General features: G+C 45.2%; 1 protein-coding gene across 1 annotated transcript in view; it reads left to right on the forward strand.

The window, feature by feature from the left end:
• Nucleotides 1-24,639, forward strand: part of LOC309688468 (alpha-2-macroglobulin) — a 73,695-nt gene that overhangs the window by 23,537 nt on the left and 25,519 nt on the right. The window contains exons 18-25 of the mRNA XM_082504238.1: nucleotides 5,680-5,821; nucleotides 6,907-7,132; nucleotides 7,938-8,064; nucleotides 12,015-12,136; nucleotides 13,239-13,290; nucleotides 14,994-15,077; nucleotides 15,158-15,334; nucleotides 16,002-16,083. Coding sequence (XP_082360364.1) covers nucleotides 5,680-5,821; nucleotides 6,907-7,132; nucleotides 7,938-8,064; nucleotides 12,015-12,136; nucleotides 13,239-13,290; nucleotides 14,994-15,077; nucleotides 15,158-15,334; nucleotides 16,002-16,083 — 1,012 coding nt within the window. The remainder of the gene's footprint in view (nucleotides 1-5,679; nucleotides 5,822-6,906; nucleotides 7,133-7,937; nucleotides 8,065-12,014; nucleotides 12,137-13,238; nucleotides 13,291-14,993; nucleotides 15,078-15,157; nucleotides 15,335-16,001; nucleotides 16,084-24,639) is intronic.

Here is a 24,639-nt window from a genome sequence, read left to right on the forward strand (position 1 = left end):
TGTAAGTATGTTTTGTGGAATGCATCAGCAAAAAATTGGCAAACATGTTAGCAATACCAGTAACTTTAAACATTTGGCTTCCTTCATAAGCCATTGCTTATAAAGGAAGCAATGGCTTATAAAGGGGTGGCTGTAGCTCAGGTGGCAGAGCAGGTCAGCCACTAACCAGAAGGTCGGTGGTTCGATCCCAGGCTGCCTCCTGACTGCATGCCAGATATCCTTGGCCAAGATGCTAACCCCATGTTTGCCTACTGGTGGTGGTCAGAGGGCCCGGTGGCGCCTCTGGCAGTGCGCCCCAGGGCAGCTGTGGCTACAATGTAGCTGCCATCACCAGTGTGTGAATGTGTGTGTGACTGGGTGGATGACTGAATGTAGTGTAAAGCGCTTTGGGGTCCTTAGGGACTAAGTAAAGCGCTATACAAATGCAGGCCATTTACCATTGCTACAAGGCTAACATTAGCATTTAAACTATTACTATTCCTGTCAGCTAAATAAGGAAAAAAAATAGACTAACTGACTAGTGTAAAACTAAAAAACACTCAGGTAATCAGTTAGATTTGAGAAATGTTTAATGGAAAATGTCAAAAAATAATAACAAAGGCATTTAAAAATCATTTATCAAATTCTTACCATAGATTAACAGATTTAATCTATGGTGCATCTCGACAACAATGTGTCATCTAAAGGCAGATGGCTACACAACATTTAGGACACAGTAATTTACCGGCGTGGGCATCAATTTAAATTGTAACAATCAGGTTAAATGATTAATAAGTCTGGTATCACCTAGTGACAGCAGTGAGAATTAGTTGGCTATTTGTGCACAGCCCTATTTTACACTCATAGTCACTCATATCACACCGGATGCGTAAAATCCATGAAAATATATCCTGAAATTTTTTTTCTGGACTCGGATATCCTTAATACAGCCGTTCAAACCCACCACATAATTTCACTGGATGAATTTGTGGTATTTATTTTTTTCAAACTGAATTATTTTTTTCTAAGTTTTCACATGCGAATAAACAGATCTGACCAATCAGACCACTGCATTTGGCAAAAAGTTACCTCAGACGTATAGCTACATGTTGCTCCGGCTCCCTCGCCTCGATTTCTCTGCCTCCACATATGTGGTCTCAACTCTGCCAAAAAAGGGTTCAAACTGACACTGATATCCTGAAAAATGTGCAAAAGTGGTTGTGATACAACTTAGACTCCTGTATCCAACCATGAAATTGTCCTTGTTGCTGTCTTCTCTTGAGAATTGGATGAACTCAGAATCCTGTTTACTTACTGTTTACTCTTTTCCCTCTCTAAGGGTGGGTAGCTTGTCTAGTTTCAGTAACGAGGTTATCAGTTATCCATCCATCAATTCATCTTCTTCCCCTTATACGGGGCTGGGTCAAGGGGATGGCAGCCTAAGCAGAGAAGCCTAGACCTCTCTCTCCCCCGCCTCCTTTCAGCTTGTCCCCTCGGCAAGCTGGAGGAGGCTGGTGTTCCCAGGCCAGCCAAGAAGTATAATCCGTCCGGCATGTCCTGGGTCTGCCTCCTTCTGATGGGACATGCCCGGAACACCTCGCCCAGGAGGTGTCCAGGAGGCATCCTTGTCAGATGCCCAAACCACCTCAACTGGCTTCTTTCAGTATGGAGGAGCAGCAGCTGTACTGTGAGCTCCTCCCAGATGGACAAACTCCTCACGGTATCCTTCTGCATCACTACACAGCATCATCTGTCAATCTCCCGCTCTCTTCTTCCATCAGTTGTGAACAAGACCCCGAGATACTTGAACTTCTCCACCTGGGGCAGGAACTTATCCCTGACCCAGAGTGGGCACTCCACCCTTTTCCGGGTGAGGACCATGGCTTCAGATTTGGAGGTGCTGATTCTCATTCCCATCACTTCACATTTGGTTGCGAACTGTTCCAGTGCGAGCTGGAGGCCATCACCCGATGAAGCCAACAGAACCACATCATCTGCAAAAAGCAAAGATGAGATTCTGAGACCACCTAAGTGAAAGCCTTCCACCACTTGGCTACACTTAGAGATTCTGTCTATAAAATTTATGAACAGAATCTGTGACAAAGGGCAGCCCTGGTGGAGCCCATCACGCACCAGAAACAAGTCTGACTTATCGCTGGCTATGCGGACAAAGCTCCTGCAACGGTTGTATAAGGATTGAATGACCCGTAGCAATGGGCCAGACACCCCATAGTCCCGGAGCAGCTCCCACAGGACACTCCGAGGGACACGGTCGAATGCCTTTTCCAAGTCCACAAATTGCATGTAGACTGGTTGGGCAAACTCCCATTCAAGTATTGTCGAGTGGGTAAAGAGCTGGTCCAGTGTTCCACCACCAGGACGAAAACCGCATATTTCTTCCTGTGTCCGAGATTTGACTAACGAATGGACTCTCCTTTCCAGCACCCTGGCATAGACTTTCCCAGGGAGGCTGAGGAGTGTGATTCCCTTGTAGTTGGAACACATCCATCCTCCTTGAAGATGAGAACCACCATTGCCATTCCAGAGGTAGGCCCCTGATCTCCACGCAACATTATAGAGACATGTCGAACAAGACAGTCCTAAAACGTCCAGAGCCTTCAGGAACTCAAACCTCATCCACCCCAGGCGGCCTGCCACCAAAGAGCTGTTTAACGGCCTCAGTGAATTCTCCCCCAGAGATAGAAGAGTCATCCCACTCGTCCCCAGAGGTGGCCTCCGCTCCTGACTGAAAATGACTCAAGGGTTCCTCATAATGTTACTGGAGGCTAAGGTAAAGCCATCCAGAGAAAGTTAGATACCATATTTCTAAGATTTTTAGGGTCAAATACAATAAAGTTTTAGCTGAATTTAGAAGCAGAAAATTAGAGGTCATCCAGGTCTATATGTCTTTAAGACATTCCTGCAGTTTAACTGTGTTATCTGGCATCATGGACAGATAGAGCTGGGTGTCATCTCCATAGCAGTGTAACCCAGGAGATGCTACCCTTTTCCCTGGGGTGGAGACAGGCAGACCGTCCCCGAAGGCCCCGCATCCCAGACCCCAACCAGACGGCCAACTCCTCCTCCCAGCCCCCCGCCCCAATGGCTAACAGAGAATGGGGGTGTGTGAAGACCCCATACCTCCCTCCGCCCACTCATATGAGGTGTTGCTGCGTGCTGTTCTAAAGTGCATTTAAAACACGGGGGGGCATGGTGCTTCCTGCCAGAGAGCAATAGGTAACGGCACGGCCCCTCCTGAAAACCCTCAATGCCTACATGTATTTAAAATTGAGAGGTGCCCACCTCTGAATTTCTTCTTTCAAGAATTATTCAAGAATTTTCAAGAATTTTTGAGATAAAAAGCAAGGTTGGAGATCTGCGTATAATTAGCTAAGACAGCTGGCTTTTCAAGTAGTGGTTTATTTAATGGTTTAATTCAATTTTATTTAATTACAGCTTAAAGACCTGTAGTAGATAGCTAATTATTAGAGATAGAAACATTACATAACACAGAAGGCTTTATCTGGAGAAAAGGACTCTAAATAAATAACAATGGTACTGAAAGTAGCTGTACATAATGCCATATCTGTGAGATGATTACGAGTATTTTTTTCACTAATGGTTAAAATTTTATTTAGGAAATTCATGAAGTCATTACTAGTTAACGTTAAAGGGATGGTTGGCTCAACAGAGCTCTGACTGTTTGTCAGCCTGGCTACAGAGCTGAAGAGAAACCTGGGTATTTTCTTCAATCAGTGATGAATAGTAAGATGTTCTAGCTTTACGGAGGGCCTTCAGAGCCTTCAGGAACTCAGGGCAAAACCTTATCCACCCGAGGGGCCAGCCAAGAAGTTGTTTAACTGCCTTAGTGACCTCACCCCCAGAGATATAAGAGTCGCCCCTCTCGTCCCCCCACCCTGCTTCCTCTGCGGATGATGTGCCAGTGGGATTAGGGAGGTCCTTGAATTATTCCTTCCACATCCTGACATTGTTCTCAGTCGAAGTCAGCAGCGCTTCACCCTCACTATACACAGTGCAGGTAGAGCACCGCTTTCCCCTCCTAAGTCACCTGACAATTTGGCAGAATCTCAGTCTGAAAGGCAGTCTGAAAGTCTTTATCCATGGCCTCTCCAAACTCCACCCACACCCAAGTTTTTGCTTCAGCCAGTGTTGGTACTTACTGCTGATACTTATTACCTGCTTCTGAAGTCCCACGGGCTAACCAAGCCCGATAGGACTCCTCCTTCAGCCTGGTGGCTCCCTTCACCTCTGGTGTCCACCATTTGGTTCGGGGTTTCCATCACGACAGGCACCAACCACCTTGCGGCCGTGGCTCAGTGCAGCGGCTTTAGCAATGGAGATGCTGAACATAGTTATTTCGGACTCAATTTCCACAGTCTCCCTTGGAATGCTGTTGAAGCTCTGCTGGAAGTGTGAGTTGAAGATCTCGTGGACCAGGTGTTCCCAGCGCACCCTCACTATACGTCTAGGTGGCAACTCCAGACTGAGATGGAGTCCAGCCCCTCTCCAGGAGACTGGTTCCAGAGCACAAGCCGTGGTTGAGCTGAGGCCACCAGGGAGGTGACATTCTATGTCCCGATCACTAGTTTTAGAAGTCGGGGATCAGTCTGCTAGGGCCTGGCTACTGCCTGACACACATTGCACCCAACCCCTACCTCGCCTCATGTAGGTGGTGGGCCTACAGGAGGATGGTCCCTTTTTCGGGCTGTGCCGTCCGGGCCTCATGGACTAAGCCTAGCCACCAGACCAGGACCAAGTTGACATTTACACAAAAGCCTCCTGACAACATGGCCCCTGGGATCCCTGGACACACAAACCCCTCCAAGGTAACAATTCATGGAGGGGAGGTTATCAGTTATTTTCTTTATAAATGAGGAAAGAAAATAACTTAGTTCAGGGACTTTATGCTGATGGTAAATATGGGTCACTTTCCAGATGCTTCCATTGTTTTCTTTCACATTCACCGCCATACCTGTCCTTCCACATTATTATCTTTATTTCCTTTTCCTCCCTATTAGCATTTCCTGTTCCTCTGCTGCGCTCAGGGCAGTTGGGATGCTACACTGACTTTACCATTTGGTGGTGATGGTATTAGAAAGTACAGCCTATCCCGGTATTGACTTCAGTTGGCATCTATATATTAAGCTGAAAGCCCATTTTGGAAAGTCTAGCTTAGCATAGCTTTAGTTGTTTTTTGAGAGAGTGTAAGATTTTTTTTGTGTGTTTTTAAATCCAAGAATTTGTTAATTGTTAGAAAAGTACATTTTTAATTAGTGGAGAAATATTAGCTGAATGCATAAAACACTAAGTGTACCTTTTATCCCTTTTTCCAATTTCTTTGTAGTTTTTCCGAGCTGTTGTTATGTATTAAGTGCAGGAAGCTGAAATGAGCTCAGTGGTTTCCCCAGAAAGTTTATTCTGTACATCAGGATGCCGCATTTCCAGTAGATTTAACATTTCCATCATTATCCAAGTCACTCCTGGGATGCTAAAAAGTTTCTCCCACTAAAAATGCTGCGTCTAAATGTACAGACTCAACTTTCTGGGGTTTCCTTACCTGGATTTTCGAGCAAGCATTTGGAAGTAACACAATTATTATAACTTTTGGTTTATTTAAAAAAAAAATAAGGAAGGAAACAAAGCCTCCCCATTTTTCCCTCCCCATTTAAATGCTCTCAGGGCTGGACTCACCGATCCCCTTGGCCTTCAACATGATGCCTGAACCTATACTTACCACGCAGATGTCTAAAGTGGACAGCAAAAAGGAGACTATCAGAACGTTCTTCCCTGAGACCTGGATCTGGGACCTCGTTACTGTGGGGTAAGATTAACATATCTTATGAAAAGAATCACAGCACTGTATTTTTTTATGACACTGAAACTGTTTTTAGGTAATCAAATGTGAATAACATGGATGCTCATTGCAGTCCAAATAACAGAATTAGTTGTATTCGTTAGCAGATATTAATGACAAACGTTTATGTCAGTGATATTTACTGAACAGAGGCTGCTGCTTTCCCTTATGTTCCACATCTTAAAGTCAAAACACAGCTTATCGTGTATGAAATTCAAATGAATTTGAGTAGACACTTGAATTCATCAGTGTAAGTATATATAAATATAGACTCATCAGGCATAACATTGTGACCACTGACAGGTGGAGTGAATAACACTGATTATCTCTTCATCATGGCACCTGTTAGTGGGTGGGATATATTAAGGAGCAAGTGAGCATTTTGTGCGGTGTTCCCAGTCTGTGAGGTCGCTATCTATCAAAAGTGGTCCAAGGAAGGAGCAGTGGTGAACCAGCGACACGGTCACAGAGACCCATTGATGCACGTGGGGAATAAAGACCGGCCCTGTGTTCCATCATCAGAGCTGAACCACGGAGCAATGAAAGGTGGCCGGGTGTGAGAAATCACGTCTTACGTCACGTGGATGCCCAGGTCTCTTATCTGGGGAACATCTGGCACTAGGATGCACGATGGGTAGAAGGCAAGCCGGCAGGTTTCCACTGGGAAACCTTGGGCCCTACCATCCCTGTGAATGTTACTTTGACATGTAGCACCTACTTAAGCATTGTTGCAGACCATGTACACCCTTTGATGGAAACTGTAATCCCTGATGGCCTCTGTCAGAAGGATAGCCCCCCATGTGGGACGTGCTGGACAAGTCTGATCTGTGGAGGCCATGCCTCACAACTTGCAGGATTAAATGATCTGTTGCTGACTTGGTGCCAAATACCACAGCACACCTTCAGGGGTCTGGTGGAGTCCAGGCCTCGACACGTCAGGGCTGCTTCGTAGTAGGCAGGTGGTCACAATGCTCTGCTTGATCAGTGTATTTGGGGAAAAATGCCATAGTACCTGAACTTTAAATGTCACGTCTGGCTGTCTGTTCAAACAGAGATAGTGGGTTGGTGAGCATGGAGAAGACGACCCCTGACACCATCACTAAATGGGCAGCCGGAGCATTCTGCGTATCCTCTGTGGGCTTTGGTGTGGCTCCCAACACCGGACTTACTGTGTTCCAGCCGTTCTTTGTCAGTCTCACCTTGCCATACTCTGTCATCCGAGGAGAGGTGTTCACCCTCAAAGCCACCGTCTTCAATTATCTCTCAAAGTGCATTATGGTAAAAAAACAACCACATCTGCTTCTTACAGATCCTTTGTACTTAAGGGCATCCACAAGTAAGACGACACCTGTCAGATTGTGGAAAACATTTGTGAAAATGCTTGGATATGTTTTTGTTTTCTTTTTGAAATTTCATTGTATTACTTTGCATCCGGGCACGGTGGTTAGCACTGTTGCCGCACAGCAAGAAGGTCCTGAGTTCAATTCCACCATCAGTGGAGTTTGCATGTTCTCCCCGTGTTTGCGTGGGTTCCCTCTGGGTACTCCGGCTTCCTCCCACCGTCCAAAGACATGCAGCTTGTGGGGATAGGTTAATTGGATAATCCAAATTGTCACTAGGTGTGAATGTGGGAGTGAATGTGAGTGTGAATGGTTGTCTGTCCCTGTGTGTTGGCCCTGCGACAGACTGGCGACCTGTCCAGGGTGTACCCCGCCTCTCGCCCTATGACAGCTGGGATAGGCTCCAGCGCCCCTGAAAAGGAGAAGCGGAAGTGAATGGATGGATGGATACTTTGCATCCGATGTAGCGTTTTCAGTGTAACAAAATCAACTTTTGGGGATTTACTTACCTGGATGATTGAGCATGCATCAAGACTTATTACTTTGTAGTTTTTGTTTTGTGTGACAAATGCGTCACTAACTCGTGCTGTGTGGATGAGTGGTTCTGAAGAAAGCTGCAACCCAAAATGATGGCTGGGAGAACAGACGATCTCACGAGCACATATTTAATCAGTCCTCAGTGTGATGCGTTACTGCACCAGTTTGTTGCATTCGTGTGTTCTGTGTTTGGTTTCTGGCTGTAGGTTCAGGTAACACTGGCTGCCTCTGACCAGCACACCTTCAGAAACTGTGATGGCTGCATTTACAGCGTGTGTCTTTGTGGAGAGGAGAGCAGGACCTTCTCGTGGATTGTAACTCCGACTACCCTAGGTATTCCATTCTTCCCTTTTTCTTAAGTGCTTATTATCCAGTAGTGATGGGATTTCCGGCTCTTTTTAGAGATCCGGCTCTTTCGGTTCGGCTCACTAAAAAGAGCCGGCTCTTTCGGCTCCGAACCGGCTCTTCAGGTTGTTTTGTTGCTTTAATTAAATTATTAATAACAATAATATAAAATTATGCACAAAAGGAATTACTAACGTAAAAAAAGTGGTTTTATTTATATATGTTTATATATAAATATATACGGTGACCCCTAGAGACAAAGCACGTACAAACTCCAAAACACATTTCTAGCATGAACTGAACTTCAAAGCAGAGCTACTAGATCACTTAAATTACACAATTGAAAGCATGTGTGTGTTGTTTGTGTATTTATACACAGGCACTCATATATATATATTCAAATAATTAAAAAAAAGTTCATTTACCTGTTACTACCACACACCAAATCCGGTCGTTGGTACTTGCTGGCTTGTGTAGCCAGTAGGTAACAAAAGCTCAACACTGCGCCCTAGTGTCCTGGAGCACTTCTGTTGTCTTTTGTACGTGATTTGAAGTTTGTATGTGCTTTGTCTCTGGGGGCCACCGTAAATATACTTTTATTTATTTACTCCACATAAAATGTAATAAATAAATCATATAATACAAAAACCAACTATTCACATTTTAACTTTTAACTATTTAAATTTTCAGCTTTTTCTTTTTAAACAAATTTAAAATGAAACAACACAAAACACTACAAACCACAACACAATTAAATATAAATTAAAATATGAAAACAAAAAGAAGATGCATATTCTCTGTCATATGGACCTGCATGAATAAACTTTCTGAATCCTTTATCATCTGCAACTGAAAATAGTTGTGGATGATTACTATACCTTTCTTATGTTGTTGTCCCTGCTCTCTCTCTCTCCCTCCCGCTCTGTTCCTGTGCTACTGAGTAACTACCGCCCCTCCCCCCTCTGCTCAGCGTAAAGCACAAGGCTCGTGTGGACTGAAGCGGAAGAGCGAGAGAGAGAAAGAAAAAAAAACCCCACGTGACGGCTCGCGTCGTTCACGTCAAAGAGCCGGCTCTAAGAGCCATTTCGTTCGCAAACGACCCATCACTATTATCCAGTTCAGGAGCCTCATAAACTTGTGATAGATAGCCGGTCCATAGCAGGACCTGTTTTGGTTTTTATGGTTGATAATCATGACTCAGTTCTGTTTGATTTGTAAATATATTTGTTTAGTTTCACACCAGATCTACCTTGAGCCATGTGTGGATTTTCAGTATGCCACCAATGTAAACAAATGAAAAATGGAAGAATTGCAAGCAGCAGATCTTCATGTTTCAACAGTTCCTAGAAATATTTCTTGTTGGTATCAAATGATCCTCTACATCTGAATTCCTTACAAAGGGATTCCTTACTGGGCCTTTATTTCTTTATTTTTCTTTTTTAATGTTTATTTATAAGATTTTAAGTTCAAAATTACATCAAATCACACAAGACAAAGAAACCAAATTCAACATCCAAGCACAGAGAAAAGAAACAAACATTAAACAACAACAAACCACCGGTTAGTCATTCCAGATCAAAAGTACAGCAGGAATGTTCCGATGCTGCAGATAGAGTCCGAAGACAATGAAGTTAGACAGGGCAACAGAGAGTTCACCCAGGCCAGACCATTCGTCCGGGCCCAAGAAGGAGTTGGGGTCCGGCAGACGTGTAGTTTCACATCAACACAAAGTGCAGTCGACTGGGTTAAAGATGATATTCAATCTCTCTCCCCAACCAATCACAGCAGATGGCCCCGCCCCTCCCTGAGCCTGGTTCTGCTGGAGGTTTCTTCCTGTTAAAAGGGAGTTTTTCCTTCCCACTGTCGCCAAAGTGCTGCTCATAGGGGGTCATATGATTGTTGGGTTTTTCTCTGTATGTATTATTGTAGGGTCGACCTTACAATATAAAGCACCTTGTGGCGACTGTTGTTGTGATTTGGTGCTGTGTAAATAACATTGAATTGAATTAAATCCCCATTAATGTGACTGAGAAAAGAGCCCCAGCGTTCGACAGATGTAAAGTGAGTGTCAGCAGGATGATAATGAACCTGTTTAATATACAAACATGCAATCATCTCACAGCAGTCTGGGCCTTTATATGCAGAATATTGTAATATCTCACTAAACGGACCAGGAGCCATCTTTCATTATGTGGAGATTTGCAGGCATGGAGGTAAAAGAGGGAACTAACTGAAAAGATGCACAAATCCATCACCAAAGCAGGCCGTAATGAACTGGAATATACAGAGTGGTCTATTCATACAGTTCTGCAGATGAAACCAAAACAGAATGCAGTGATTTGCAAATCTCATAAATCCACAACAGCAGAACACAGTTTGAACATTTTAGGTGTTTTTAGTGCAAACGGACCATTTTACTAAAATCAATGGGAGCAGCATACTTGTGTGGCATCCTATTATTATTATTATTATTATTATTATTATTATTATTATTAAAGTTTAAAATTAGTTTTCGATTTTTTGGGGAAACGGGAATGCTGTGTCCTCTGGACTACAGAAGGCAGGGACCACCAGCTCCACACCCTGCAGCTCTGATGGTATGGAGGTGCACTGTCGGCCTCCACATCAGGAAAAGCACCAGTATAAAAGTTTTTAGAGCTGCATCCATATTTCAGAAGACGATGCTAAACCGTGTAGTGCAGCCTTTACAGCAGCGTGGCTTAACAGTAGAAGAGTCTGGACTGTTGAATGAACCAAAAAATCCAACTACAATCCTGTGCGGGAAAAGATTGGGAAAACATTCCTCTCCCACAAGTGCAGATGTTCCCAGATGTGTATGGACTGCTGTTAAAAGAAGCATGGATGCTACAGCGTGGTAAACATGACCCCGCCCATGGGGTGTGTTCTTACCACTAAATTCAAATTAACCTCATTTCGTTTCTTAAAACTGTAGTTTTTATTTTTCTGGTTTACTTTTATTCCCGTCTTTAACCATGTTCTGTTTTATAGGAGAAATTCAAATGGAAGGCGGTCGCTACGCGTCACATGCTGTGTGGCGTTTTCCCACCTTTAAAGGGAAAATGTAAACAACTTTGAGTGTCTTTGTCTTCGTTAAACCAGTTTTAGCTTAAACAGGACATGTCAGATTCAAACCAGAAAAAAGAAGTGAACAAAACTTTATTTGCTTTTATTGATTTTGGTCTAATCGGCTGTTTGAAGACTGTCACACGGTGTCAGCCGCTCACAGCTCCGCTCTCCCCAGCTCCTCGTTACCAGAGGCAATTCTCTAACTGTACAATGCAATTTTCTTGGCTTTTAAAATGAAATACTGATGTTGTTTCTTTCGTCCGACACAATCTCATGCTTTGAGTGAAAAATGAGACACAACGGGGTAATTAATCCGTATTGAGGGCACTGAGGGCTGTTGCATCTTCATTGCTGGAAGCGAAGACGGGCGGCTGTTGTTGGAGCTCTGCCTGTCCTGAAAGCAGAGGATTTATATCAGCCTCCATCAGCAGGGATGGAGATGAGGCTCTGATGAATGTCAAATTGCGCTCCTCTAACTCCCCCTTAGAGGAATGCTGACAATCACTTGTACTAACAAGTCAGGTAGTATCTCTGACGAAACAGTCAGAAACCTCTCCCTTAAGGGGCGATCTGTACTTGTCCTCCATGTGAAGGATTGTGGGCTGTGATGGAAGGAAGGTGGGGGTGGGAGACAAGCCGTGTGCTATAATAAGGCAACAAATGGGGATTAATGAGGGCGAATGCGATGGGAAACGGGGAGGAAGGAAAACACAGCGGGGATAATGAGTTGGCTTGAGAAGCAGATGGGAGGCGGTTTTGCCTCTGTACACAGAACACGACAGTACGGCGGGGGAAGGGAGCAATAATCGATACAGGCGTTCCACAGTGACGCCGTGTGTGTTTGCTCACAGGTAAGGTCAATCTGAAGGTCAGCGCTGAGGCCCTGAAGACCGAGGCGCTGTGTGGCAACGAGGTGGCCACAGTCCCCGACGTGGGTCGAACTGACACCGTGATCCGCACCCTGCTGGTGGAGGTCAGTGACATGACAAACTTAAGGTGTTCACAGGTCCTAAGCTGATAGACGTTGTCAGTATTATTTTGATCAGTTACATTGTGGCGAGAATAATGTCAGAATTTTAAAATCTTTCGGTTTCGGCCACAGGGGCCCACAGATTTCCTGTATTTCCAGTTGTTTTTGACAGCGTGTTTTAGGAAAAGGTGCAGGTGGGTTGCAAAGCAGTTTGCAGAGGCCAGGCTAAAGCAGGTCAAATTTGTGATATTTGACAATTGGGTTTGTGGAAGGACGTCAGCTGAGCCATTATCTGATGTAGGCTGGCACTGAGATTAGAACTAATGATGCGCCGGCTGCTTTGATGGAGAGTGAACATCAGATATGGAAATCTGTCAAACCTGGCTCAGCCATTTTTTAAAAATATATGTACATGTGCAGTGTATGGATGAAAACAGGGGCCACACTTCTCTGTTTTGGTCCCATGGCCACAGCTATAACACTAAGCACCTAGCCACCCGGCCAGTCCGCCTTTGCAGATATCTGGGTCAGTCTAAAGACAGCACGGTGCTGTGACAGAACGCCCAACAAGTCTGTTTTTCTAGATGGTGGACAATGAGCCAATGTTGGCGCCTGTTAAGAAGTGCACACCAGGAGCTTCAAAGGTCTTTACTGTGGTGATGGGCATGGAGAGAGGGAACCTGTAGCATCGCACAGACCTTCACTTTCTTTCTGTTAGGGCAGCTGTTATCACTTCAGTTTCGGTCCACTTCTCCTTCCCGTCTGCATTTTCTGATGATCGGCTGTATCTGCAGTTTGCCGTAGTTCTATAGGAGCACTTAAGCATCTTTATTTTAGTTTGACTTCACTCTCAAAGTACATGACTGGTATGTTTATACTGGGTCTCGGTCAGCCTCTCGGTCGTCCTCTGACTGAAACAAACTGCTTTAGCAGCTTTCAGCTAATGGGAAAGTCAGTGGGATTGAGTTCAAATAATCCAGTTCACTCTAATGTCTGGAGCATGTCACCAAATCAAAGCTCACTGTTATTATGTTTAAGCTGTTTAGAAGTTTGTTTGGAGTGATGAAATCAGTCGGTCGTCTTCACTTCTGTCTCTCTTCCCAAGGCCGAAGGAACCCCACAGATGGTCAGTCACAACGTTCACCTCTGTCCCCCAGGTAAGGCCTCCTGACTCTGAGTGCTGAACTCTGAACTCCAACTCGGGCCTTTCATTCACACCTCATACATGCATCATAACACTTCCCTGCATCATGATGGTTATTCAGCATGGCGAGGAAACCAAATTCGTTGTGTTTTCGTTAGAGATGGCACGATACCACTTTTTTATGTCCGATACCGATATCATACATTTGGATATCTGCCGATACAGATATAAATCCGATATATAGTGTTTTTTAATCAATAAAAAAATGTTTTTAATATCTTGCTGCTTTTTGTAAAAGTTCATACTCAAGTTAAAAAACAAACAAACACTCAAGCTATTCTGTTACACCTGTATGCAAAAAATGCACTGCACCCAAAATATTTCATAGTTCAGCAAAACTGATGAATCTAATAAACTTAAACCTGCACCATCCTCCCTGTTCTGGTATTTTAAAGAGTAAGCAACCTAACCAATAGGGCTCTAAAACTCCCAGCAAAAAAAAATAGGGAACCACCCCCCACCTCATGATGCTTAATCGACGTAATCAACTTTAATTTGATGCAGTGTGAAAAGAAAAATGCACAGAAATAAATTCTTTTTCAAGAATAATTAAATATATTCAACATCTTTCTTCAACAGAACTGCACAGATGGAAAAAGTACTATAGCTTACTAGGGTATATTAGACTTAATAGTTACTATATACAGTAATGGACTTCTATACATTTTACATCAAATTAAAACTTTGGGTGTAAGATTCAGATAATTATTTATTAAAAGCTAGACATTTTAAATGAGAATAAGAAAGAAAAGTATGTCTTTGTGCCCCTTTTCCCTGTTCATGCCCTATCGGCCCCCCTGGCTAAACTTTGCTAGATCCGCCCCTGCACAGTTACAGCCGTCAGCTGTAGAAAAAGATCCTGGTGTAGAAAGTAATATTAAGCTTATCAAGGTTAAACGTGCTGCTGTTGTTCAGCTGCTGGTTTCCTCTTTCTGGTGTGAAGTGGGCCAAAAAACAAACAAGAGAGACGATCAGCTGATCATTGATCAGTTTCATGATTGAAGCAGCAACAGGAGAGAGAGAGAGAGGCAGTCGCTCCATATATCTGTTGTTAAGCTTAACGCTGGAACGCTTCACAAACATTCAGAGATGAACTTACACACTTGCTTGCCACAGCCGCTCTATCACGTGACGCACACTGCTCCGACGTGCTACGGTTATGAGGCGAGTTACGGCGTGTCGCAAGTTTTGTGAGGTGCTTTTTTGATATTTAATGGATCGGATTACATTTTTTTTATTTTTATTTTTTTATTTCTCTCCGATATCCGATCCAGTAATTTAGGTCACCGATACCGATACTTCACATCGGTCCATCTCTAGTTTTCGTTGTGTATTTTCTCCACTGGCAGCAGATCTTTAGCTAAAGTTGAAGTCGAGCAGCCGCTGTAAGATCCACTTTCCTCACTGTGATCAACTAAATGACCAACATGAGCCGTCGCGTGTAATCTGTAGTGCTGAGCTTGTCTCAAAATCAAAGCGCTGCGATGCCTTGTTGTGTTTCACATAAACAAACTGCTTGTAGCTTCATGTACATAACAGTGTTTTAACAGTAAAATCATTCTGTTTGATAAACTTTAGCCAAGAAAAGAGGTTGAGCTAATTCTTTCATTAAAGAAGCTTTTTCTTCCTTTTCTTTGTTGTTGTTGTTGTTGCCAGATGGGGTCACGGAGAAGAATGTCTCTCTTCTTATGCCCGAGCTGTTTGTGGCTGGTTCTGCTAGAGCGACCTTTTCTGTGCTTGGTTAGTGATTCTGTTGTTTAGTGAACTTTAATTTGCCAGGTGAAACATCTCTGTAGCTTTTCCTCGGTTTGCTTGGGCAGGTGACCTGATGGGCAGGGCAGCGCAGAACTTGGACAAGCTCCTGGCCATGCCGTACGGTTGCGGGGAGCAGAACATGCTCCTGTTTGCTCCCAACATCTTCATCCTGAACTACCTGAAAAGCACTGGTCAGCTGACTCAGAATATTCTGGACAAGGCCACGCACTTCCTGGAGAGCGGTAAGCACTTGGGGCTTTCTTAGGACAAGGTTTAATGTGCGTGCTCCACCCCCACGCAGAATGATCACGATGATGGTGATCAAATTAAACCTTAAAAAATGCATCAGATGAGAACCGTAAAAATGGAAGAGTCGCTGCTATTATCTTAAAACTGTACTCCACTTTGACTTGGACTCAGCCACCGTGCTAATTCCTAAACTCTGCATATTGGCGCTGATAACGGTCATGTGTGGATTTTACCTCTGCAAAATTTGAATCAGCTGATCGTAAAGCTAGTTTTAACTGTTTATGGCAGCTGAGTAGAACGAGTGCAAAGTTAAGAGGGTGTGATCTTTAAAAACAGGGCACCAAGTCGAGCTCAGGGGCAATCCTTGCAAATCAGATCAGACCAGTCCACACAGCAAGCTGTTAAATAATAAGTCAACTTAAATGGCAATAACTGCAGATGTGTTGGTTGTGAAGCCTTGTAAGTATGCACATTTGACGGGGGGCTCCTGTAACATAGCCGGACTGTAGATATAAATTGCACTTGAAATAAACTTGGCACCAAAACTAGAGTTTTGTACGGTAAATAAATCCAAATGTACTTGATTCACATTTTCTGTGTTGTGAAAAAATAATCCTCTTTTTTTCCTTTTTATTGATTTCTTGTGTGTTGGTGCTGCAGGATATCAGAGGGAGCTCACGTACAAGCATGACGATGGTTCCTACAGTGCATTTGGGAAGGCAGACTCCTCTGGAAACACCTGGTCAGTAACGTGAATGAGAGCATGAAGATATAAGAAGTAGATGGTGATACAGCAGCTGACTCAACAACAGGCTGCTAATAGTTCATTGGGATGATGGCCTTTGAATTTCAGAGTTATTCTCCTACAGTGTCGGCTGGTGAGGGGAAAAGCTGACACAGCAGAGTATTTTACATGACAATATTGTATGTTTAGTCATGCAATATTGGTTTATGAAATGCATTAAAATACTACTGCAAGAGGGCTCATCTCACCAGATTGCATGTAATTGCCAACTTGACCTCATTCAAGTCTGACAGAAGATATTTACCAAGTTCAACTTTGAGGACATAATTTACAGTGAGAAAAAAGACAATGTCACTGCAGTACTCAACATATGAAATCATGTAATGTAATGTAATATTGCATTGTGTTGAGGGCTGCAACTCTTATTTCGGTAGTCGATGATCTGCAAATTTTTCTTTGATTAGTCAACGATTATTTAAATAACTTCAGCCAACAAGATTATGTATCGGAATTTCAGGAGCGGGACCACACCTCCAAACACGCTCCTTCCGGTTGTCATCCATATAGGTTCCCCCAGTTCTGCAAGCTGTTCATTCTCGTTTGCGTGCAAACAGGGTCCATTCCATCCGCTACATCCTCTTGTCTGCAGCACATCAGATGAACAACTACTCAAGCTCTGCGTTCATGGCTTTTCCTCCGGTAATCAAAGGAGTACACCGAACGTCACGGCGGCGCTTCCGAGAGACTGAATGCTGATGACCTTCTAGCAGTTTTCACTACGTCGATCCATCCAGTCATCTTATCTCTGCTAAATCCAGTTATGAAGTGACTTTGGATGCCAAACTCGCAGCTCCCCTCACGTCGCTCTGAAACAGGCCCACAGGCCGGGCGAGTTAGCCGAAAAGCTGACGGACATCAGCGCCGAACCCAGAAGCCACGCCGTACCGTACCCATGCTTCCAAACAAATCGCAGCTCCAACAGCAAAAGCTACAGTGTACTTCACTGCAAGCGCCAGGTAGCAGGGACGACTCAGTTCTGTGCTCCTTCCTCCTAACACCATTTAATGCAAGCTGGAAATCTGTCGCTAGCTACGTGCTCTACTGTTTCTCCATCACCATGATGTTTTCTATCACTCCTTTCGCTAAATGCTCAAGCAAGTTGGCACTGGGATGCCCGGTTCTTCCCTATCCACCATTCGCTGATGATTCAAGATGGCGCCGAGTATGGCAGCCTTGTCGCGAGCTCCCCCAAGCAACAGCTTTTTTCTGTGTTTAATTTTACTTTTCCTTTATTTTTTCACGAGCAGCACTTGTCTCCTTGTGTACGACCGACAAACCTTACTGGACATAAAAGACGGTCTTTCTTATAACTTTCCGGAGTTCAAGTTTTGCAACACGGACGCTCCGTTTGCAGACCCCCCATTCATCTCACCTGAGACGCCTTTGTTCTCTGGCCCTGGAGGCCGCAAACGCCGACGCAGAGGGAGAAGATCTGGCGTTCTGGTTCGACTGAGACGGCGCACTAACAGACCACCGTTACCCAGTTTATTACTGGCTAATGTGCAGTCTCTGGAGAACAAGCTGTGCGAGCTTCGGGCACGGATCTCATTCCAGCGAGAGATGCGGGACTGCTGCGTGATCTGCCTCACAGAAACCTGGCTATCGGACAAGGTACCGGACTCCGCAATACAACTACTGGGGTTCTCTGTGCACCGCGCGGACAGGTCACAGGATCTTACTGGGAAAAGCAGAGGCGGTGGTGTGTGTTTCATGATCAACAACAGCTGGTGTGATTATGCGAACGTGCACCCGGTCAAATCCTTCTGCTCACCGGACCTGGAGTACCTGATGATTAAGTACCGGCCATTCTGGCTACCGAGGGAATTTACAGCAGTGATTATTACGGCTGTTTACATTCCCCCACAAGCCGACACTGGGAAATGCGTGGGACACTTATCAGGAAATGCGTGGAAGATGTCGTCCCATCCAGAACAGTCAAATCCTTCCCAAATCAAAAACCCTGGATTAACGGAGATGTTCGCGCGGCACTGGCGGCACGGAGCACCGCCTTTGCCTCCGCGAACACATCGGACTACAAACACGCACATTACCAACTCCGGAAGACGATCAAAGCAGCCAAACGTGAGTACAGGGACAGGGTGGAGCAACAGTTTGACGACCCTCGGAGTATGTGGCAGGGACTAAACACGATCACAGACTTTAGAGGGAAAACCAGCACACCGCAGACCACGGCCTCTCTGTGTGAGGATCTAAACGTATTCTACGCTAGATTCGACACAGCGAACACCATGAGACCGGACAGTGTGCGCACTGCGGATGACGTCAGTGCGCACACTGTGTCTGAGGAGGATGTGCGGAGGTGCTTCAGGAAGGTGAACGCACGCAAAGCTACTGGTCCGGACGGGATTCCCGGCCGCGTCCTCAGGTCATGCGCGGCTCAGCTGGCTGGAGTGTTCACGCACATCTTCAACCTTTCCCTCTCTCTGTCTGTAGTCCCAGCCTGCTTCAAAATGGCCACCGTCGTCCCTGTACCCAAATCCTCCACCATCTCCTCATTGAACGACTGGCGACCTGTAGCCCTGACCCCCATCGTGAGCAAATGCTTCGAGAAGCTGGTCAGGGACTTCATCTGCTCTGCACTACCCGACTCACTGGACCCTCTACAGTTCGCATACCGCCACAACAGGTCCACTGATGATGCCATAGCCCTGACACTACACACTGCCCTGTCACACCTGGAGAAGAGAGACACGTATGTGAGAATGCTGTTTGTAGATTACAGCTCAGCATTCAATACCATCGTTCCCTCGAAGCTGGACAGGAAACTGCAGGATCTAGGACTGAGCAGCTCCCTCTGCAGCTGGATCCTTAGCTTCCTGTCTGACAGACGCCAGGTGGTCAGACTGGGCAGCATCACCTCATCCCCCATCACACTGAACACTGGTGCTCCACAGGGGTGTGTACTGAGCCCTCTCCTGTACTCACTCTACACCTACGACTGCACAGCCACTAACAACTCCAACATCATTGTGAAGTTTGCGGACGACACTACAGTGGTGGGTCTTATCACCAACAGTGATGAGACGGCTTACAGGGAGGAGGTCAGCGCCCTGACCCACTGGTGTCAAGACAACCATCTCACCCTCAACGTCGCAAAGACAAAGGAGTTGATAGTGGACTTCCGGAGGTGCAGAGAAGTACACACCCCCATCACCATCAACGGCGCTGCTGTGGAGAGAGTGAGCAGCTTCCGGTTCCTTGGAGTACATCTGGCTGAGGATCTTACGTGGTCAGTACACACAAACAAAACAGTGAAGAAGGCGCAGCAGCGCCTCTTCTTTCTCAGGAGACTGAAAAGATTCGGCATGAGCCCCCGCATCCTCAGGACCTTCTATCACTGTGCCATTGAGAGCATCCTCACTGGATGCATCACCACCTGGTATGGCAACAGCACCGCCTACAACTGCAAAGCTCTCCAGCGAGTAGTGCGGTGCTCTGAACGGATAATTGGAGGTGAGCTTCCCTCCCTCCAAGACATCTACAGGAAGCGCTGCCTGAGGAAAGCGGGGAGGATCATCAAGGACTCCAGTCACCCCAGCCATAAACTGTTCAGACTGCTTCCATCAGGAAGGAGGTTCTGCAGCATCCGGTCCCGTACCAGCAGACTGAGAGACAGCTTCTTCCATCAGGCCATCAGACTGCTGAACACGTCATAGACACCTCAGCTTCACTACTGGAACTTCAACATTATGCACTCCATACTGTACAGTAACGCCACTGTTTTGCACATATTCAACTCTGTATATTTTATTTTATATATTTTATTTATTGTTTACTCTATTTAATTTGTAAAATATGTGTACACACACACACACACACACACACACACACACACACACACACACACACACACACACACACACGTAGAAAAATATTTAGTATACACATCCAGAAATGCATACACTATTATATATTGTACATATATTTATTAGTTTCAGATGTAGCCATTCTTGTATTTTGCTTGTTTACATTATTGTATTTTGCACAACTCTGTTGCTTGTGAAGCTCACACACAAGAATTTCACTCACATGTGCTGTACCAATGTACCTGCACATGTGATGTGACAATAAAAGTGATTTGATTTGATTTGATTCGCAAACACAGCAGCAAGCCAGTTCTCCATTTCTCCGTTGCAAATGCAGCACCGAGTTGCCAGGTTCCCAGCGACTCAACCCTCCTTCACAAATTCTGCAGCTAACCTCGGCACCGGGTTGCCAGGTTCCTTCGTTCTCATACGCAAAAGCAGCAGCAAGCTTTTCGACCATCAGATTGCCAGTTTCTCAGCATAGCTTAAAAAAAAAAGTACTCCATCCCTCCGTAGCAAATGCAGCATGCTTTGGCACAGAGTTGCCAGGTTCTCAGCCACTCATTCCTCCTCTGCTAAACTCTGCAGCAAATGTAGGCACCGGGTTGCCAGGCTCCCAGCCTGTCATCCCTCCTTGGCTAAACTCTGCAGCATACGTCCACTCATCCCTCCTCTGCTAAACTCTGCAGCAAGCGTCGGCACAGAGTTGCCAGGTTCCCAGCCTCTCATCCCTGCTTCGCAAAATTCTGCAGCAAACCTAGGCACCGAGTTGCCAGGTTCCTTTATCCCTCATTCGCAAAAGCAGCAGCAAGCTTTTTGACCATGGGGTTTCCAGTTTCTCCGCATCGACAAAATAAATAAATAAAATTAAAAGGCACCGGGTTGCCAGGTTTTCCTTCACCCCTTCATAGCTTCCCTGAAATGCCAGTTTCTCAGCATCTATCATGGCAAAAAGCAGCAACGAATCCTTCTAGCCCAGGATACCAAGTTCTCATCTCTCATTTGCAAAATGGCCAGTTTCTCTGCATGAGGAAAAAAAAAAGGCACTGGGTTGCCAGGTTTTCCGCAGCCGCAAACCTTCTACCAATGCGTTGGCAGTTTCCGTTCCTCCATCCATCCTTCACGAATTTCAGCAACATGCTTTCGTGGCACCAGGATGCTAGGTCCTTCCCTCATGTCCAATCGCAGCAGCAAGTTTTTCTATGAACAAGTCGCCAGTTTCCCTTTCCCGTATCCTATATTGGCAAAATGCAGCAGCATGCTTTTGGTACCGGGATGCCAGGTTCTCTTCCTCTATCCCTCCTATGCAAGTACAGTAGCACAGTAGCAAGGTTTGGCACCGGGATGCCAGATTATCTTCCTCTATCCCTCCTATGCAATTACAGTAGCAAGCTTTGACACCGGGATGCCAGCTTCTCTTCCTATATCCCACCTTTGCAAATGCAATAGCAAAGAGATGCCTGGTTCTTCTTTATCCCTCATTCGCAAACTCAGCAGCAAGCTTTCTAACATAGAGTTGCCAGTTTCTCTGCATTTATCAAAGCAAAGCAGCAGTGAATCCTTCTAACGCTGGGATGCCAGCTTCTCCGCATCTAGCCCTCATATGCTAAGCGGCAGATGTTCCTTTCGGCACCAAAACGCCAGTCCTGTATTCCTCATTTGCAAATGCAGAAAACGCTCTTTGCACCGAGATGCCAGGTTCCGTTCCCTAAGCAGCTTACCCTTCCATTACTGGATTGGCAGGTTCCGCCATCAATCACTTGCCAAAAAAACCCCAAAACATTCCTTTCATCAGGATGCCAGTTTCTCTGTTTCGTCCAGTCTTCCACAAGATGTAGCAGCAAACTGTTCCGGCACCGAGATGCCAGTTTCTCTGCCATCTTTCCTGCCTTCGCAAAGCACCGGCGAACCTTCATGGCACTGGGATGCCAGGTTCTGTCCTCTATCGCTCCTTTTAAGACATCCAAACTGCGACGTGCGCATAATTCTTCATGGCGTCCCTTCACGTCCCTTCATGTGCTTTTACGAGCATTATCTAGCATCCACTTTCAACACAATCATTCAAGAACCGCTCTCTAAGCTGGCTCAGGGTTTCTGACCACGTCTAAACAGCTTATCATCTCCCATGAAGTTCAGTGGACTCGCACTCTGCTCTCTGACGATTATGGGGGTCATTATTATTGAAGATGACTTATAACCTCTAATCAGTCTTTCAATTCATCAACCCTCCCCAAGCTGTTGCTGTCACTTCTGTTTATTTCAGAAATAAGTACAGTAGTTGTCACTACCTTATCTGAAGTAATTAACCAGCCAAGCACCCCTTCTCTATCTTCTACTCAAAGACAAGCTCACGCAAGGTTTGCGAACCATCAAGCCTCACCTCAAATCTCCATATCCAGCATACTTCTATGTCAGAGCTTCAGTTCAAAGTTGAGCCATGTCGCTACCTGATCGAGGGTTCCCCTCATTCATCTATTAAGATTTCCATTGTTCGCAATTACCTTTGATCTCTTCTCCTGCCATTCCTTCCACTCCATGGAATCCTCGACTACCTTACTGAGTGCTTTGCAGCTTCGCTAGCCTGCCACCAATTATTTTCCTCTTCTTTGGGTGGCGAGGTCACTCAGCGTTCACTCTCACCAAAATGTCTTGTATTAGGTAAAAAAAATCTGCCATTTGGAACAAATGAAAATTCTCCAGTTTGAAGACGGACTGTCTAAAAGCAAGTTCCTACTGTATATCTCACTGAAATGTTACTCTGTAGCTGATTGTGCCTTGTTTTAACTGTAACGAGATACTTTGACTAGAAAAAAGACAAATGTACTTGGTAAGATTTGGAGTTTTTGCAGTGTGCCACCAGCTGTATGCCAAATTGTCTGGAATTTAGACTTGAGTGTTTTAGAAAACGTAAGACAGAACCAGGAAGGGTTAAGAAAATGCGATTTGACCAAGCACATGGATATAGGGTGATGCAGAGTTGAAATGGATGCAAGAAGAAAATGTCACTGATAACCTGCAGTCCAGTTGGAGACAGTTAGTAGGAAAGCTGTTTATAATTGTAGGGACTTACAACATTAAGCCCTTAGTCTTAATGTCCTAGACACCTACCTGTCCAAATAAATGGCCTGAGAGATTAGACTAGAAATTTGAGTTTGTTAACACGGACTGGCCGGGAGAAGTATGAACTAGGGCTGGGCGATATGGCCTAAAATTCATATCTCGATATTCTTTAGCTGGATGGCGATATACAATATATCTCGATATTTTTGTTAAGCCATAAAGTAAGAACAAAAAGAGAGTTCTTAGTCAAAGCTGTGTCCCAGATGTCACACAGGCACTTTTATTAATATACAGCGTAGATGTACATGAAAAAATTACTCAAAAATAAATTGAGCATTTATTAAATAATAATTCTCCATAAATAAAATAAAACAATGTTGTTTTTGTGCATAACAAAAAAGCTCACAACTGTGCAGTCAAAATTTAAACTAACAGACGCTGAGCATAATAACAAAGACAGATTTTACAGCTGCTCTGTTCACAACTTCTACTGCGTGACTGACAGCCTGGAGTTTGAAATCCGCTTCGTAACCGTGACTCTGAACAGGTGCCATTTGTGGTCCTTTTTTTTTTTTTTTTTTTTTGGCCTGTCCCGTTTGGCTCTTTTGCATCAGAATTGTTGTCTAAAGGCAAAGAAAGATGCCCAACGGATTTACTTTACCAAACTGACCATCCCAGCCTTGCCATAATGGTCCATTTGATTCACCTTTTATTGTTTATTTTATTTTCACTTACTGAACATGGGACAGACTTGACTGGGGGAAAGAAGGGGAGAAAGAAAGAGGGAAAGAGAAACAGCTGAGAAGAGGGACGGGGGAGAAGGGCAAAAGACAAAAACCAACAGAACGGGCAGAGAAAAAAAATGCATATATCGATCACCTGGATCACCTGCTGAGAAAGAAAAAAGAAAACAAGCAGAAGAGAACAAGAGTAATAGAATAAACAGCATCACAATGATATATGGGAATATGACAGTAAATACTAAATATTAAACATTATTGTGCAGCACATAAGATCAACAGAACACAGTGTGCTCTGAGGTAGGAGCCAAAAAGGGTGTAGTTTGTGGGTGTGATCACCCGTGTGTACACCTGTGAGCATGGACGCGCTTGTTTTTTGTTTTTTAAAAGGTTCCTTCATGTAATGATCTGCTAGAGGGTGTGGGGAGCCACAGCCCCGCCCTCCAGGGCATGAAGCAGGTATGGAGGAGATCAAAACTCCAGACATCCAGAGGCCCCCAGAACACAAGAGACCAAGGAAGACCAACAGAGGGGCAGCTGCGCCACTGTCCCAGAAAGAGCTGAGGAGAGTCCCAGATGAGGGCTCACTCAGCAGCCGCGGAGCAGAAGCCAGGGGGAGTTGCAGTGACGCGCCCGTGAGCTCCGCCGGCAGCCAGCCGTGCCTGAGTGACCGAGCCCCAGGCCGAGAGGCCGGGGGCACCCCACCTCCGAAGTGGCCCGAGCGAGCCCCAGGCTCCAGGCCCCGATAAGCGGCCGCCAAGGAGTGAGCCGGTGGGTACCTGGACGCCCATCCCCGGACACAAAGAACCACCAACGCACCGATGTCTGAGGGGGTCCGCCACTGGCAGGGGAAGTGGTGGTAGGGG

Source organism: Aulonocara stuartgranti (assembly GCF_965226115.1).
Source record: "Aulonocara stuartgranti genome assembly, chromosome: 14".
Taxonomy (NCBI): Eukaryota; Metazoa; Chordata; class Actinopteri; order Cichliformes; family Cichlidae; genus Aulonocara; species Aulonocara stuartgranti.